The sequence below is a fragment of the Pavona decussata genome, unplaced genomic scaffold (assembly GCF_977016875.1).
Source record: "Pavona decussata unplaced genomic scaffold, jaPavDecu1.1 SCAFFOLD_21, whole genome shotgun sequence".
In the NCBI taxonomy this organism is placed as follows: Eukaryota; Metazoa; Cnidaria; class Anthozoa; order Scleractinia; family Agariciidae; genus Pavona; species Pavona decussata.
In genome coordinates this window covers 2,250,297-2,265,000 of record NW_028145444.1, presented here as the reverse complement: position 1 = coordinate 2,265,000, position 14,704 = coordinate 2,250,297, and the positions used below count along the sequence as shown (strand labels likewise).

At 37.4% G+C, this 14,704-nt stretch overlaps 3 protein-coding genes across 4 annotated transcripts in view; 2 read left to right on the top strand and 1 right to left on the bottom strand.

Moving 5' to 3' along the window:
* Nucleotides 1-3,554, bottom strand: part of LOC146486185 (CD151 antigen-like) — an 8,810-nt gene extending 5,256 nt beyond the window's left edge. The window contains exons 1-2 of the mRNA XM_085099134.1: nucleotides 3,362-3,554; nucleotides 842-1,033 (exon numbers count right to left, since the gene is read on the bottom strand). Coding sequence (XP_084955260.1) covers nucleotides 842-1,033; nucleotides 3,362-3,418 — 249 coding nt within the window. The 5' untranslated portion in view covers nucleotides 3,419-3,554. The remainder of the gene's footprint in view (nucleotides 1-841; nucleotides 1,034-3,361) is intronic.
* Nucleotides 3,555-4,670: 1,116 nt separating this feature from the next.
* LOC146486184 (HORMA domain-containing protein 1-like) lies at nucleotides 4,671-10,136 on the top strand. Its single transcript, XM_085099120.1, has 16 exons — nucleotides 4,671-4,882; nucleotides 5,436-5,506; nucleotides 5,754-5,831; nucleotides 5,919-5,941; nucleotides 6,424-6,467; nucleotides 6,965-7,028; nucleotides 7,233-7,269; nucleotides 7,433-7,453; nucleotides 7,553-7,579; nucleotides 7,691-7,717; nucleotides 8,040-8,074; nucleotides 8,174-8,242; nucleotides 8,469-8,509; nucleotides 8,667-8,708; nucleotides 9,442-9,476; nucleotides 9,574-10,136. The coding sequence occupies exons 2-16, from the start codon at nucleotides 5,462-5,464 to the stop codon at nucleotides 9,646-9,648; spliced, it is 663 nt and encodes a 220-aa protein (XP_084955246.1). The 5' UTR covers nucleotides 4,671-4,882; nucleotides 5,436-5,461; the 3' UTR covers nucleotides 9,649-10,136.
* Nucleotides 10,137-10,152: 16 nt separating this feature from the next.
* On the top strand, nucleotides 10,153-14,406 carry LOC146486183 (uncharacterized). Of its 2 annotated transcripts, XM_085099105.1 has the most exons (12): nucleotides 10,153-10,332; nucleotides 11,036-11,108; nucleotides 11,278-11,313; nucleotides 11,433-11,494; nucleotides 11,672-11,788; nucleotides 11,883-11,945; nucleotides 12,223-12,304; nucleotides 12,439-12,520; nucleotides 12,832-12,973; nucleotides 13,198-13,266; nucleotides 13,470-13,529; nucleotides 14,089-14,406. In XM_085099105.1, the coding sequence occupies exons 1-12, from the start codon at nucleotides 10,195-10,197 to the stop codon at nucleotides 14,191-14,193; spliced, it is 1,029 nt and encodes a 342-aa protein (XP_084955231.1). In that variant the 5' UTR covers nucleotides 10,153-10,194; the 3' UTR covers nucleotides 14,194-14,406. The 2 variants fall into 2 exon arrangements, with proteins under 2 accessions (XP_084955231.1, XP_084955236.1); XM_085099110.1 differs by lacking the exon at nucleotides 11,278-11,313.
* Nucleotides 14,407-14,704: the final 298 nt, after the last annotated feature.

Here is a 14,704-nt window from a genome sequence, read left to right as displayed (position 1 = left end):
CCCGAGGGTATTTATTGGCTAATCCCAACCCCGGTCATAAGCTCCTTACCTCAATGATGAAATCATTTTTAGTGGGTTTAGATTCTCTCACAGCAAACTCAAGCACAAAAAATTGGATTTAATTATCTGTACATTTGTATCTCTTTCTACCAAAACGAAGGTGGTGGTGGTTTGATTTTGTTTGTACATTTTCGTCACCCCACTTCCTGTCCCGTGCATAAGAACAATCCCGAATCTCGCTCCCCTTTTCCTCAAAAAATCTCGAATCTCGGCTTTCATATAAGCCATACGCAACGCGTCGCTTCGGTGGAATATCTATTCGGAGGGTATTATACCTGCACCTAAGAAATTGGGAATAAAATTGGGAACAAACACTTTATATCGGCAGACCAGTACCCAGTCGCTATTTACGTGTTTTGTGGGGTAAGAAGATTGAATACGAGGATGGATTGAGCTGCGCAGGGTGTCATGGGAAGAGGCGAAGGAAATTCCCATGACACCCCGCGCGCCTCAATTACATTTTTGTCACCGCACTTCCTGTCCCGTGCATAAGAACAATCCCGAATCTCGCTCCCCTTTTCCTCAAAAAAACTTGAATCCCGACCTTCATACAAGCCATACGCAACGCGTCGCTTCGGTGGAATATCTATTTGGAGGGTATTTTACCTGCACCTAAGAAATTGGAAACAAACATTATATATCGGCTTATAACTGGACCTGAAACATTAAATGCAAGGAGAAAAGTCCCCCTTCTTTCCAAGCACCTCTTTTTCTCGCTAATAGAGACTAAAGAATGAACTTTTGCAGTGTCCTATATACCATACCATGATATAATACATACCAGGCCGAGAAGAAGTCGACTCTCTTTGATCGCCCCGCAGCAGCCTAGAAAACCGACGACCATCACAAACGAGCCTGCTGCGATCAAGATGTTGGCCGGAAGAGCATACCCACTGTTGCCTAGGAACGCGTCGAACTGTCCGTGGTCTATCTTGGTCCATATTCCTATCCCCAAGATAGCTAGACCGGCAAGCTATAGAAGAGATACCAGTTATTGTTTGAGCTAATTCCTATCGTCCTTTACTTGGCTTATAGTCTGAGTACGAGTACAAGATGGAATACAGATTGAGTACGAGAGAATGACCATTCCTGATTTCAAACCAGTCACGTCCCCAAATTTCTCGCTATTTTCCGTTGTTTACCAGCAGATAAGGAGACCCTAGAAACAAGATTGGTGCGACAAGTGATTCTTTAAACCACGCAAACTAGATTTGAAAAGTCGTATTCGTACTCAATCTCCTACTCACAGTCAAATCTGAAGGCTAGTATTGGAGCGGGAAAAGAATTTTTCCCGCGCACATCTCATTTTCTCTAAGTGCACTGATATTCTAGCTTTATTCCGCGTGTCATTTTACGCTCGATAATTCCAGAAAAAAGAAGGATCGTCAGTAGTTTTTAACGATGCTGGAAAAATGTTTAGCTTTTAGAACAAAAGTGCACAGGTGGTATTACCGTTCAACCTTGAAAAGGCCAGATTTTGTAGTTGGGACGGCGTGGCCGATGTTTTTGTTGTCACGGACTGTGTAAAGTGGGATTGGGGATTTGTAGACACTAGATGTACCGGTGGTCTAATATTTCTCTCAGGAATAATAGGAACGATGACGGCAACGACAACGCCTTAAAACAATAGGTCTAATGAGCAAAAACAATCGCCCTGTACGTGCGTTTTCAGATTTTGGTCCATTTCTTTGCGTCCTCTGCAAAACAACAACGTGAAATGACCATAAGTCAAGGCAATGTGGAGAACATGAACACACGACGGTGAATTTTTCATTCTCTTTCTTAATTTCAACGCCACTCCTACCAGATCGATTTCTGGGTAGTTCGCCGTTTCTGTAAAAGTTGATGAAGAGTTGAAAAAATGGTGAAGTAGCACAAATGAAATAAAGTTGTATTTGAAAGTGACGCTTGAAGCGCGCAGGAAGCGCGAAAATAGGAGGCGGGAAGCTAATTGATTTTGCTATTTTTGCTTCCGCAGCTCGCGTGATCATCTGTCCGACTTTCACTGAGAGAAACGAGTGACCGGTCGTTCTGGACCTAAGAGGTCTGGGTGATTTTGTCTTTCAACACGGCTATCCGGAAAACAGATCATGAAGGACGAGGGATAGGAATTGGCCAATGGAGCTTTAAAAAACCTGCTTCTAGAATTAGATTTTTATAAAATCATTAAATTTGGAAGATTTGGGAAATGATCAATTTTTAGGTCTGCTCAAGGGCGCTTGACGTGAGTGAGGCCATGTATCTATTTCTATGATGATTGACATATAGTCTGTGCATGGGTCAATATGCCGTTAAAACAATACAACAACGTCTCAGAGCACGCCATTTCGAGCGCGGCTTTTGTTCGATAAAAATCTAAATTAATAACGAGAAGATGATAATTAGGGATAATATAATCCGATACTCTAATGAGAAAAATCCTATATCTGAACAAAAAAACGCAATCAAAGTTCAATAAAATTTGATATACCAATTACGTCGGGGGACTGCGATATTGTTAAGCACTCACACTGGGAACGGCGCTGAGAAACACGAATTGTGCGTGTTGTCATATTGTGCTTACAATGCTCGTTGAAAACAAATCACAATATCATATTCGTCATTTCCGAAGCTAGTCTGTTCTCTGCGATTTCTTTACTTTCATGGAACATGCAACGTTTTTTAACTTTTCTTCTTTGCGCAATCGTTAGCGAAGTCAATACACCACACAATCTGAGACGTTTCTCCACCGACATTTTCCTTTCCGCTGTTTTCTTCAAATATTTTGTTGTCAGGAGAGAAGGCGAGTCTCCGATATTTGAGCAGTAATTTCAGAACAAATATGCATATTATTCATATTTGCGCTCAGAGGACAATTAACTGGCAACGCTGAACACAACAATCTGCCTCACCGATAAAAGAACTTAAGGCTCGGATATTTCCCGGCCATGTGGTCAATTGAATGAAACGGTTTCTTGATACGCGGGTGGAAAAAGACCAACCGAATACGGAATCACTAATAATTATGTTTTGGACATTTTTTTTTAAATTTATGACTCTTCTTACTCAATAAACTCTTTCACTATGCAGATCACAGGAAATGTAAAAAAAGCTGTTCTTTAGTGCTCGCAATTCAAAGGTGATATTAGGAAAGATCTGTCGCGAGCATGAAGATCGAAAAGGGATCAGAAAATAGCCAAAACAACTGAAAAGTGATTTTTGTCTTGGCGGAAATGTAAGCTTGTTATGCTGTCAAAGTAAATTTCCGCTGAGCAGTGAAACACTTTTGGAGATAAATCTGCCATAAAAAATCAACACATACCCAAAAGATGAAATTGAAGACGAAAAGCAACGTCTTGATGCACCTAATCCCACACATAGCAGCGACAGAGTTGCTTTTGATTCGTAGATTGCTTGCAAAAAAGATGCCTGAATGAGAGCAAGCGCCACACACCGAGCGAGTCAACCGGGAACGCTCGAATTTTCCGAGGCGCACCAGTGAGCAATATAATTATGAATATGTATGCTTCAACAGGGTGTGTAACGCATTCAACATACGACAGGTTGCTGTTGATTGTTTTGTTATGGTTCGCTGAAGAAGAACCAATTAAAATCCAGGAGCCTTTGCAACTGTTTGAAGCCAGGTATTGTTATCTCATTCCGAAAGCTATTACTGACACAATGAACTCGGTGAATCTGCATAATGTGTTCTTGCGTTTTAGGTTACCGACATAAGCTTACGGATAACGCAGAAATATTTTTCAAATAAAACTGAAATTGATTAAAGTCTCGACAGTAAGATTAAAAAATTGAAAGAGAAAAACAGCGAAAATCTACAGTTACTTTGGTGACATGCTGGTTTCTTTGGCCTACTTTTACCTGCCTAAATGCTTAAAACATGGTTTGTAACAGTGTGTTCCCAGATCGCTTTTTCAAGGCACGTTTGAATAAGCTACTAGTAATATATATTTTTTATCTGTTTGGATGCTTTTCGATGAAAGTTTACATTAATATAATTTTACGAATGAGCGGTTTTTGGCTTTACGAAAATGCTAGAACGAAAGGAATAGGTTTCCATTATTACGAATTTTTTTAGCTGATATTTTGACGAAGAAAACATAAGATTTTCTTTACATCTGAAATCCGAATTTCTGAGGCGTATTGACGCCCTCCGAAAAGATATCCACCCAAGTGAATCATTTGGTGCCCCCGAATAAAGCTACTGTCAGAGAAAATTAAAATTCTCTTTCAGCGAAGACATTAGATAAATCAATAGGTGTCAAGACTCATTTTAATTTTTTGTGTCGCTTGATTTTCTTGTAGATAATTAGAGACTTCATTACGTTTGAAGAAAAAAAAGAATTTATTTATTTTGTACGTACAACAGCTTTTTGTGGAAAAGCTCATGAAAGTTAAAAGCAGATACAAAAATACTAGTGGGACAGCAAGTTCATCAAGAAAAAAATCTAAAATTTATGAAAACAAGAAATAAATATTAAAATTCATTCAAATAAGAACGGAAGAAGTGTTAATTATAATCTGTCATTTTTATCTTCCCTTCTCCAGGCAGCTGGTCATGGAAATTTTTTCCCGCCAAAAGGGCGCGGGTTCCTTCTAAGACGCGGCTACACAGAATTTTCCCGCCACTGGTACAAGCCGCAAGAGGTTACTTTTTATCTTTTTTTCGTTGAGTTGTTTTCTTTAACATTTTCGTCATTTTTCGATCTCTTTGAGAGATTTTCGCTGTGCCAGGGTTCAAGCAAGAGGACAATTTATTGTTTTGTTGCAAATTGAGAAGACTCATTTAGTGGAAACTTGCAAGGCTATTAGGAAAACCCGCGAGGTAAGCTAACTAAAGTCAGTTTGGCAAATTTTGTTACAACAAAACCTTAGTGAAAATTACAGGCCTAATGGTATTCAGTCTCAAATTGAGCTTGTTTTATTTTTATAAATAATTGTTGTTTGATTCAGTTTCAGTTCCGTCTTTCAAGTAGCTGTAACTGAAGCTAATTTTTTTGCGGCTGACCAAAGCATTAAATGAAGTTTATCTGAATCGTTATAAGCCAGTAAGCTAATTCGCTTCGGAAAATCTTTTCTTAGTTTACAACATGCATGCGAGTCGTACAATGCTTAATTTTTACTGAAAAACTGACGAAGACTTCAAAAATAGACGAAAAGTAAGCTCACATAGTCCGCGTGCTACTACGTTTTGTATTTAAGTTTAATTAAAGCTAAGCTTAATTCAGTAGATTCAATTAAAATTCTAAAAAAACAGCAACAACGACAACATTAGATCATTCAGCAGTACACAAGTCATTAAGTCAAATAATGGTTTGTAAAGCTGGGCGTGATAGCATTTCAAACAACCTCGTTCATTTTCTATCATTTTTTCGTAGCTGGTTTGACAGCCCCGACTGGCTCGATGGCAACAGTCCAGGCGATACGAGAGCAAGAAAAGACAGTTAGTGTAAGCAATTATTTTTTCTTTAAGCTTATTGTAAGTTTTGTAAAAATACAAAGGTGACAGCTTATGCACTAGCTATAAACCTAGCTGTGATCAGGAGAGACTTAAAACCCACAATTTTCAAGATGGCGGACCTGCAAAAACTAGAAGTTTTGAATATAATTGAATTCAATGATTTGTGGTCTTGTTATTAAGCAAATAAATATAGCTTTATTACATATTTTTTACATATTTTTGCATTTGTTTCTAGTGGTCAAGTATTTTTCCTTCTCAACAAGTGACAGAACAGCAGTCAGCTCTGTTTGTGAAGAAACTTTTAGCAGTTGCTGTAAGTATCTCACTACAAAATGTATTTGCATGTCCTTTGAAATATTTCTTAATGATGTAATTTTCTGTTGTATTTTAATTTTTTTAGGTCTCTAGTATTACATACCTCAGGTAAGAATCATATCTGTTGATTTACGCCCATTTATCATTTTGTTAAACCCGGCCAGGCCACCATCACATGTAAAAATAACACAAATTTTATATCATTTATTAAAAGTTAATGTTCATAAATAAATACTCTAGCAGTGGAGCTCTGCTCCGGTGGGCCCCCGAGCAGAAAGAGAAAGAACCCTCCATCCCGCAAGATATAGCTGTTTCCACAAACTAAGGTTGACCAAAAAAAAAAAAAAACGTAAAAGCGTACCCGAAAATACCGAAAGGTAGTCTGAGAAATACCCAATAAATTTCGATAAGAGCTCAGAATCCATAAGTATAGATTCTGAGCTTTTATTGAAATTTATTAGGTATTTCCCAGACAACCTGTCAGTATTGTCGCGTACGCTTTTACGTTTTTTTGGACAACCTTTGTGGAAACAGCTATATCCTGGAGCTGCTTTTGACTAATGGAAACACCTGTCCTGTTTATTTTATAGAACCATATTCCCAGAACATGCGTTTGGAGACAGATGTTTAGAGGGTAAGAAGCTAAACCGTAAAAATGATTCTAGTTGATTTTGCATCCTCTCTTGGAGTCTGCAACTGTCGTACACAAATTTGCTGAACTGAGGAGCCCTCAACGGTTATGAGCTATGCTGAGCTGGTGGAGGTAAAGGGGGAAAACAGAACGTTTTGTTAAAAGTGGAGCGGCGAGGATTTGGGAGGGGGGAGGGAATATAAAAAATAGAGCACTCTGATTTCCTTATGTGCTCATTGAGATAATTGCCGCAAGAGACCAAAGAAACACGATTAATAGCATGCGAAGTTAAGCGCAAGTTTCGTTCTTTTTTGTTGAATGGGTCATCATCTGACTTTTAAAAAAAGAAATTTTAATATGGGGAGGGAAGTAGAAACAATCTTAGCTGGATCTCCTGAAAATCTCCCAGCCCTCCTTCTCTTCTTTTTAAATATTAATGATACCCTATCGGAGATTAATAAATGCTTATAATACTTTCATTATTTTGGTTTGTTCTGTAGATCTCAATTTAAAAATCCTCAAGGATGACAGTGCTTGCCCAGGAGCATGCCAAGTAATACAGTGGTAAGAACAAGTGCAACAGTTTTTTTTTATCCAGGGATCTCCCTTCTGGCACTTTCATGATGACGAAGTGTACAGACTCTGGTGTCGGAATTCGAAATTTTTAATTTATCTGAGCTTCACTTTTCATTGTATACTTACAGCAACTGTAGTGAATCAACACCTACTTTTCACCCTTTTAATATGTTTTTGTTTTGTTTCAAACAGGATTAAAGGTTGTTTTGATGCTCTTGATAAGAAATACGTAAGTAGATGTTGATGGTGAGCTTGGTGACTGGCATTCACCCTCTTTGGCTTTTGTTCAAGAAATTTCACCCATGCCCCTGGTTAACAGAAATCAGTTGCCTTCATTGATTTTATTTCAATCCGTTTTTCTTATTCCCTTTCTGTCTTTTTTTTTTTCGCAGCTCCGAATGATAATAATTGGCGTGAGTATGATTTTATTTTACAATGACTTTGTAGAGTGTATATTTCGAGCCAAGCTTAACACTGATTCCGGAGAAATATGATTTGTTTATTTCAAACAGATTTATGGTGAAGCTGAGAACCCTGATGTAAGTACAGTGAAAATCTGCTTCATTATCATTATGATTATTACTGTTGTAGCTAGTGTTACTTGGTGTGCTTTCCAATAATGACTTGTTTTCTTTTAACGTTTTGTTTAGACTGTGATAGAGTCTTACACCTTTAAGGTAAGGTATAAAATTAAATTAGAAAAGCTAAAAATATATGGATTTCGCTTACTTGTTTAGGTTTTCACCAGAATGTCTTACAACCTCGTACTAAGAGTTCTTTCTCCTCCTCTCTTGAATGAGTTTTTGTAGGACAGAGCTATACCAACGTGTTTATATTCAGTACAAAAACGGAAAATTGTAGTCAGAAAAAAGTTACATTTATAATTGGCTTGTCGGTGATATGTTTACGTTGATCCAGAATCAAAATTACAATTCATTATTAAACTTAATTAATTTGAGCTTTCATCCCAGTAAAAAGAGTTTCTATTTTCCTTTGTAGTTTTCTTACGTGGACAAGGAAGTCAACATCTTCAGGTATAAGTTAAATGCTGACTTTTACGTAAATGTTTTATTGCATGCTTACCAATTCTAATGAGACAAGTACTACAATAATATTTGTTATGTTTTCCTAAGAAATGGAAACAAGATTGCTAGCGCTCACACAGAAAGGGATACTAAAAAGGCAACCATACGCTTGCTGAGGTAAATACATTTTTTTCTTTACTTCCTCTCTCCGTGCTTATAATATTTTCAATTAACAGCAAGGTGAAAAATTGTCATTAGAATGGGCAAAGGGGGTTTTTGGAAACCAAGCTGTAAACTAGAAACATCATCCTGTCTTTCACTTGGAGTGATGAGACAAATATAGGGACTGTTGAACTGTTATTTCAATAATAAAAAAATAATATCCGTGTATTTTCCATTTCAGAACAATAATTCTTCTCAGTCAGACTCTAACATCACTGCCAGGTAACTGTTCACACAAGCCTTTAACTACCACTTTGTATATCCGTAACAGTAACATGTAGTGGTGATATAACAAAACATAGCAAATGGCCCTATCTTATAAATCCAGGAAGTGTACTATTTGTTTTCATCTCTTTCCTAACAATAATGTTTCTTTTAGATGATGTAATGATGACAATGAAATTACTGTACTATGATGAGGGTAAGTAAAATTTACCTCAGAATTCCCTTTGAAATAGGGTTAAAGCGCATGACAGGAGCAATGACAAAATATCGTAATTCTACAGGGCTGTAGCCACACGTTTAGGAAAGGCGAGGCAAGTGTTCTGAGCGCCAAAGACGCTAGCGTCTAGGGGAAGGGGGGGGGGGGGTGGGGTCTGGGGGTATGCTCACCAGAAAATTTCGAAATCTATAAGCTCTGGAATGTAATTTTAGTACTTATTCGATGACATTTCTTCAAAAATAGTCTCGCTCAAGTGTAAAATGGTAGTCTTTTTTGTTGCTTACAAGTCAACATTATTTGTACTCGCTTCCTGCTCCCTGTCTTTGCTACGAATGGTTAAATACGTTAAACAAATCCAGTATCAAATCCTGCAATTTATAGTAAGCTCTCTATTAATGTACGAAAGAAGCTTAATTGGTCGAAAAACGGGGAGGAAGCGGCCAACATGGAGTAGGGATCGCCTTCCACCTTTTTAACCAGAACTTATGGCTGTTGCTTAAGTGTGTGACGATGGAAACTACAGGGTCGGTTTTGCATGTCTGGGAGCTCACCATTCAGAATGTTTACGTTCCTGCATTCCAGCTTGATCTGAAGACTTTTTGTTGCCACTTTTATTTAATACTGAACAAATTGCCGTCTGGCCCGGAATCATTTGAATTTTCCCCTAAATTCTTCTCATGTTGGCTACGGCTTATTCTACTTTGCTTTTCAGTTACTCCTTCAGATTATGAACCTCCAGGTTTCAAGGTAAGACAATGTCTTTTATTTTGTTTAATTCAATTCCCATTGTGATGATTGAAAAATAAAGTATTTGCAATTAATTTTATTATCATTCCTTACGCAGCAAACACCAAACGATTACTTTTCTTTTACTGACGAACCCTTAAATATCAAAGTTGGAGACGTGTCAACGGTATGAAAACTCCGCTGTCTTTGTATACTGTTTACACTCTGGTCGAATATATTTACAAATAATTGCTTAAAACATTTACTAGTTTTACTTTACTGAGTTATAATGTAGTCGATCATACACAGGTCAGCATGTACAGTTGAAGCAATAGTCTAATTTAAAAAAATTAAGTGATTAAAAAGGGAATTGTGAATTTCCCCTGTTGCGTATTTATTGGGTGGCGTCGCCTTTACACTACAGATGCAAACTGTCATGCAATAGGATCTAATAGGTTACCATGGATTACAAAATGTCTTACAATGTCTAGCAACTGTCTTACTGTGTATATTTTTTTGTATGTGCATGTTGTTCGACCGATGCTTTGAAACATTTCCAGCCATTTCACACGTAAGTACTATAAATTACTGCCTGGTATGACTGCTTTCTCATGTGTCTTATTGCCACTCTTTCTCTCTGTCAGCTCGTGTTTAAGTTTCTCCTGAGATACGGGTAATTTTCTGCTTTATATATAACAGGGTAAAGCTACGTATAAAAACTGATTGCCAGCAGTTTGACATGAAAGAAGACAACAGTGAGCTGAATGGTACTAATGAAGCTGACAGCATCGACCTGGAACCAGTAAACAGTCGTTCAAGTGAAGATAATTCACCACATGTAGCCCTTCGGGAACGAGATCAAACTGCTGTACAGTCTGTAAGTATTAAATAGTTGAGGTTGAGGCTGTCCGTTGGCTTTAGTCGTTTATCACGGTAATTTTAAAGTTTGGAGTAGGACAGGTAACAAAATCCATCTGTGCCACTGCTAGAACGTAGTAATTAGTATAATGGCCAAGAGAATCATGTCTTTTAAAATAGCGAAGAAACTGATGTATCTTCGTAAATTCAAGACATTTCACAGACGGATTCGGGCACAATTTGCCTCTCATCCGTGAACGTTTCAGACGTCTGTGTAATTCTCAGACTTAACGATACTTAATCTCGACTATATATAGAAAAGACAATTCTCAAACGTGGCCATTTTACTATAATCTCAAGTTGTTCGTTCCAGCAGTATTAATGGATATAGTTGTCTGGCCTACTGATTAAAATTTAAACTTGCCGTGATAAAGAAGAATAGATACTCACTGGATACCACTAGCGTAGGCAGTGAGTCTCCATAGCCACCTGAAAGCTAGTATATCCATCTACCACGAGCTAGCGCTTGTAAACCCCTATTTTTGCTGTACAAATCCTTGTAAAAATTTAAGTAACTCGCTTCATTTTGTCTTACGTTTTAGGACCTTTCAGGTAATCAGCACCCTCTCAAAATTTCCAAAACGTAGTTTAAGGTGGGACTGATTGAATTACTTATGAACTCTAAACTAATGCGCTCATTCTTTGTCTTTTATTTGGGAAAGCTGCAGTCACCCCGCGAGAATTGTCTAGATAAAGGACCATTGCCTGAAGAGAACAAAAAAGAAAATGAAAAAGGTAAAGACTTTTGCAGTTCCTAGTTCTGTTAGTACATCATAGAATAAACCACCAACTTCAGTCACGCACTCATCATGGTAAGATCCCATGTACAGTAATGGTTATAGAGATACTTACAGTTTCTATTGAACTGCAAGAATATGGTAAGGTTTCCATCTATTTTTTTTAGGTCTTGAAGATATGGACTGTGACCAAGTCACTAACGGTAACTGAATCTTTCAAGCTACTTATATCATTCCCATTTAATACTAGATTTCGTGTTATCTTACCTGTAAATAGTATAAACTAATGTTTTTATCTCATGTTCGTTTTATTTTATAACAGATCAGGCTGTACAAGAAGTAGAAGAAGAAATTAAAGTAAAATGTCCTTGTGGAAATGATGAGGTACTTGTGATCTCTCACGTTACTTAGACAAGGGGAGACAAAATGGCGTTCACGTTGCTGGGCATCTGACTTCGCCTCCATCTTAATGCTATATATGTGATATATTCAGGTTTCCAAACAAGCCTTTCTGTACAGTACCAAAAAGCAATGACAGCTATTCTTTACATATAATTGCAGGATGAAGGTCTGATGATACTTTGTGGAGTTTGTAACAACTGGCAGCATGCAGTCTGTTTCGATGTTTTGAAGCAGGAAGAAGCACCAGAATTTCACGTCTGTGTGGATTGTGCCAAGGTAATTACTTCAGCTATTAGCTACAAATTTTATTGTTGCGATAATTACGCGCACGTCTGAAACACTGTATACTTTCTTTTGTATTTATTGTTAGGGTGAACATAGTGGTAAATGCACGGACATGTCCCTGGTTAACCTTAACAGTGTCGCTCTGCAGGTAGAGACTTGGAGTTGAGTTTTAATACCGGCTTTATTTATTTATTTATTTTATAATCAAACCTGAGCGAATATTTGCAATCAATATCCTCAGTTCACAGTTTCAAAAACTATCTCTGTGAGTGGGGATAACCCGACTTGCTAACGAAAAGCATGCCTGGGTGTGCTTTATTGTTTTAGTTAGGGTTTGTTGGTTGAGTTCCTAACGGGTTTGTAACGTATTCAGTATTATATATCTTAATAATGACACATTCCTGATTTTTGCCGTTCTTGGTCAGGCTACGTGTCTTTGGCGGAGAACCTTACTTGTCTGCAGCGAAATGAACAGGATTCTGCCCACCAACTTGGCTCGTTATCTAGGTAGGCAAATATACAATTAGAATTACGAATTATTTCAAGAGGGGTTTTGAGCATTCTAAGATAATTTGGGCTTTAATTTGAATGTGTCAATGATTTTACTGGATTTGAAGTGTTTTTACTTTTATCCCCTTTAGAGATAGAAATGAGCATCGCACAAGGCCTGGTTAAACGACTGGAGAAAGAAGGATTTATAAGGAGTACTTTGAAAGGAAAGAGGTAACAATTCCATCAATTGGTTTGTCTTACTTTACAAAACCTTACATTATCCTGATGTTCAAGCAGTAAAAAAAATTCGATAACAAAAAATTATCCCAAAGAATGAAACTGAGAAGGAAAAATATGACTTTCCACATGTCGGGGGATGCACTGAGCTACAGGAATGCTCATGGTGAGAGAGGTAATTTACTAGGTTAATAAGTGGCAAGCGTCCTGCATACCGCCAGCTTTAGCAATGAACTGAAGAATTGTGCGTCACTGAAAAAACGCGTTATCAAGTATTAATTGGCAGTTTTTTTCAATCTTTTTAGACTTGGAAAAGTTGTAAACAAGAAGAAACTACAAGCAGAGGGCTTCCAGAAGTATTTCAGGAAAAGAAAAGGAAATTCCGCAACTAATGTTGACCACTCAGAAAAAGCTGTTCAAGATAGAACTGACAACCGATTTGATGGGGTACGTACGAGGTCGTCGATCGGATCTCTGGTGTAGGCGATCGTATAAATGATAAGAACGATGAACAAATAGAATAAGTGATCGCTCACTTGAGTTCATAAACATTGATTTGGTTAAAAAGAAAAAAATTGATATCCTGATAATTGGCCGATTTAATCTTTAAGAGAGGTGTGGTCGACTGTGATATCTATGGATTATGAAATCGTTTCTCTTTTTGAGTACAGGTGGAGAACATAACTCAACAGTGCTCTAAGATGGACGTTTCTGGAAAACTGCAGTTGTCGACTAAAAAGGTGATAGTTTTCAAAGAACTTGTTTATCAACGTAATGTGGTTTCATAAATTGTTATGTTGCTTGTAAAAAGCTTGTTGTTCAGATTTATTAGAGCAAATGAACTCTTATCTAACAAAGTACTTAAAAATACACGCAGCTAGTTCTTTGTATTTGATTTAAAATTGTTATAGATTTGAATTTTTTTGTTAATTCGTTGATTCAGGTTGACAACAGGAAAGCAAAGCCAAGAAGCTCAAAGAGAGCCATATCACTCAAAGATGAGGTCAGTAACATTTTACTCCTACCCGTGTTTCCGTGTTTTACATAGAAGATATTACATGGTGATGCGAAGATATGAATTTTATTTTCGAGTGGTAAAAACAATATTTTACAAACGAGTGCAGCGAGTGGGTAAAATATTGTTTTTAACACGAATGCATTTTTCAATTCTTATTATGTTGATACGAGTGTTTTACTGGCTCTTAGCACAAACAACCGTGAAAAACGGGAAATGACGTCATCAATATCCCCACCCGTTAGGATATGGAAAATACGCCACTTTGGTCCCGGATGTAGTTTCATATGAATTTTACGAGTGGTGTATTCTCCAGTAAAACACTCGTGTCTATATACTACACAACAGTGTCACCTTGTAACAAAATCTTTGATTCGGCTGCCTGTGATATTATCTTGGTTCGACCAGTCACTTGTTATGCGGGACTCCTCCTGACCCTCAGTTTCAGGTCCTTTACTGTTGATCTTGCAGCCGTAGACCCATTTGTACTGTTTGTTTCATTTATGACTTTTTTTGACAAAAGAAATTTCTTCTTTTTCTTTCCCAGGCAGCAGAATTTGAAATTTCAGACAGTCAGGAACGAGGGTTTGAGGACCTTACACTGTCTAAAAGAAGGAAAGCTAGTATTGCCAGGAGTCCAATCCTGGTTTGAGTCCTGGTCCTCTTCCATCATATTTCAGCTGTTCAGAAGAGAAGACTTGAATCGAGAAGTTCATTCTATTACCCAAGGAATCTTGTATTTTGGGTGGTTTTAATAAACAAAGTAAATAAACAAAGCGGATACCAAGACCTTTTCTATATTTTCATAAAACCTCAAAACCTTTGTATTTTGGTAAAGCTAATAAATTTTCCCGTGTAAATCTAACTTTTTGCCTTCATTTGTAAAGTACTGACATACACTGCTTTATAACTTACAATAAGACCTTTATGTAGTCCCTTCATTTGATTTAATTTAATTTTTACCAACTTTTAGTTACCAATTTAGTAACCATCACTCGAGAAAATTGAAACCAAAATTATGAACGACCGACCCAATAGAACATAAGAGCGTTCCTGAAGCCTATGACACATGGCCAGACAGGTCAGTTCGCAAACGGAATGAAGTGAACCAATTCAAAGAACTTTTTTAAACCAGTCCTTTGAAACCATTTGAAATTCCCTAT

Excerpts from the sequence above, each read along its gene's own strand:
- LOC146486184 (XM_085099120.1), top strand. The coding sequence starts at position 5,462 with ATGGCAACAGTCCAGGCGATACGAGAGCAAGAAAAGACAGTTAGT. Across the intron at positions 8,709-9,441 it reads ATTACTGTACTATGATGAGG|TTACTCCTTCAGATTATGAA; the intron begins GTAAGTAAAATT and ends TTTGCTTTTCAG. Across the intron at positions 9,477-9,573 it reads ATGAACCTCCAGGTTTCAAG|CAAACACCAAACGATTACTT; the intron begins GTAAGACAATGT and ends TTCCTTACGCAG.
- LOC146486183 (XM_085099105.1), top strand. The coding sequence starts at position 10,195 with ATGAAAGAAGACAACAGTGAGCTGAATGGTACTAATGAAGCTGACAGC. Across the intron at positions 12,521-12,831 it reads AGTACTTTGAAAGGAAAGAG|ACTTGGAAAAGTTGTAAACA; the intron begins GTAACAATTCCA and ends CAATCTTTTTAG. Across the intron at positions 13,530-14,088 it reads CCATATCACTCAAAGATGAG|GCAGCAGAATTTGAAATTTC; the intron begins GTCAGTAACATT and ends TTTCTTTCCCAG.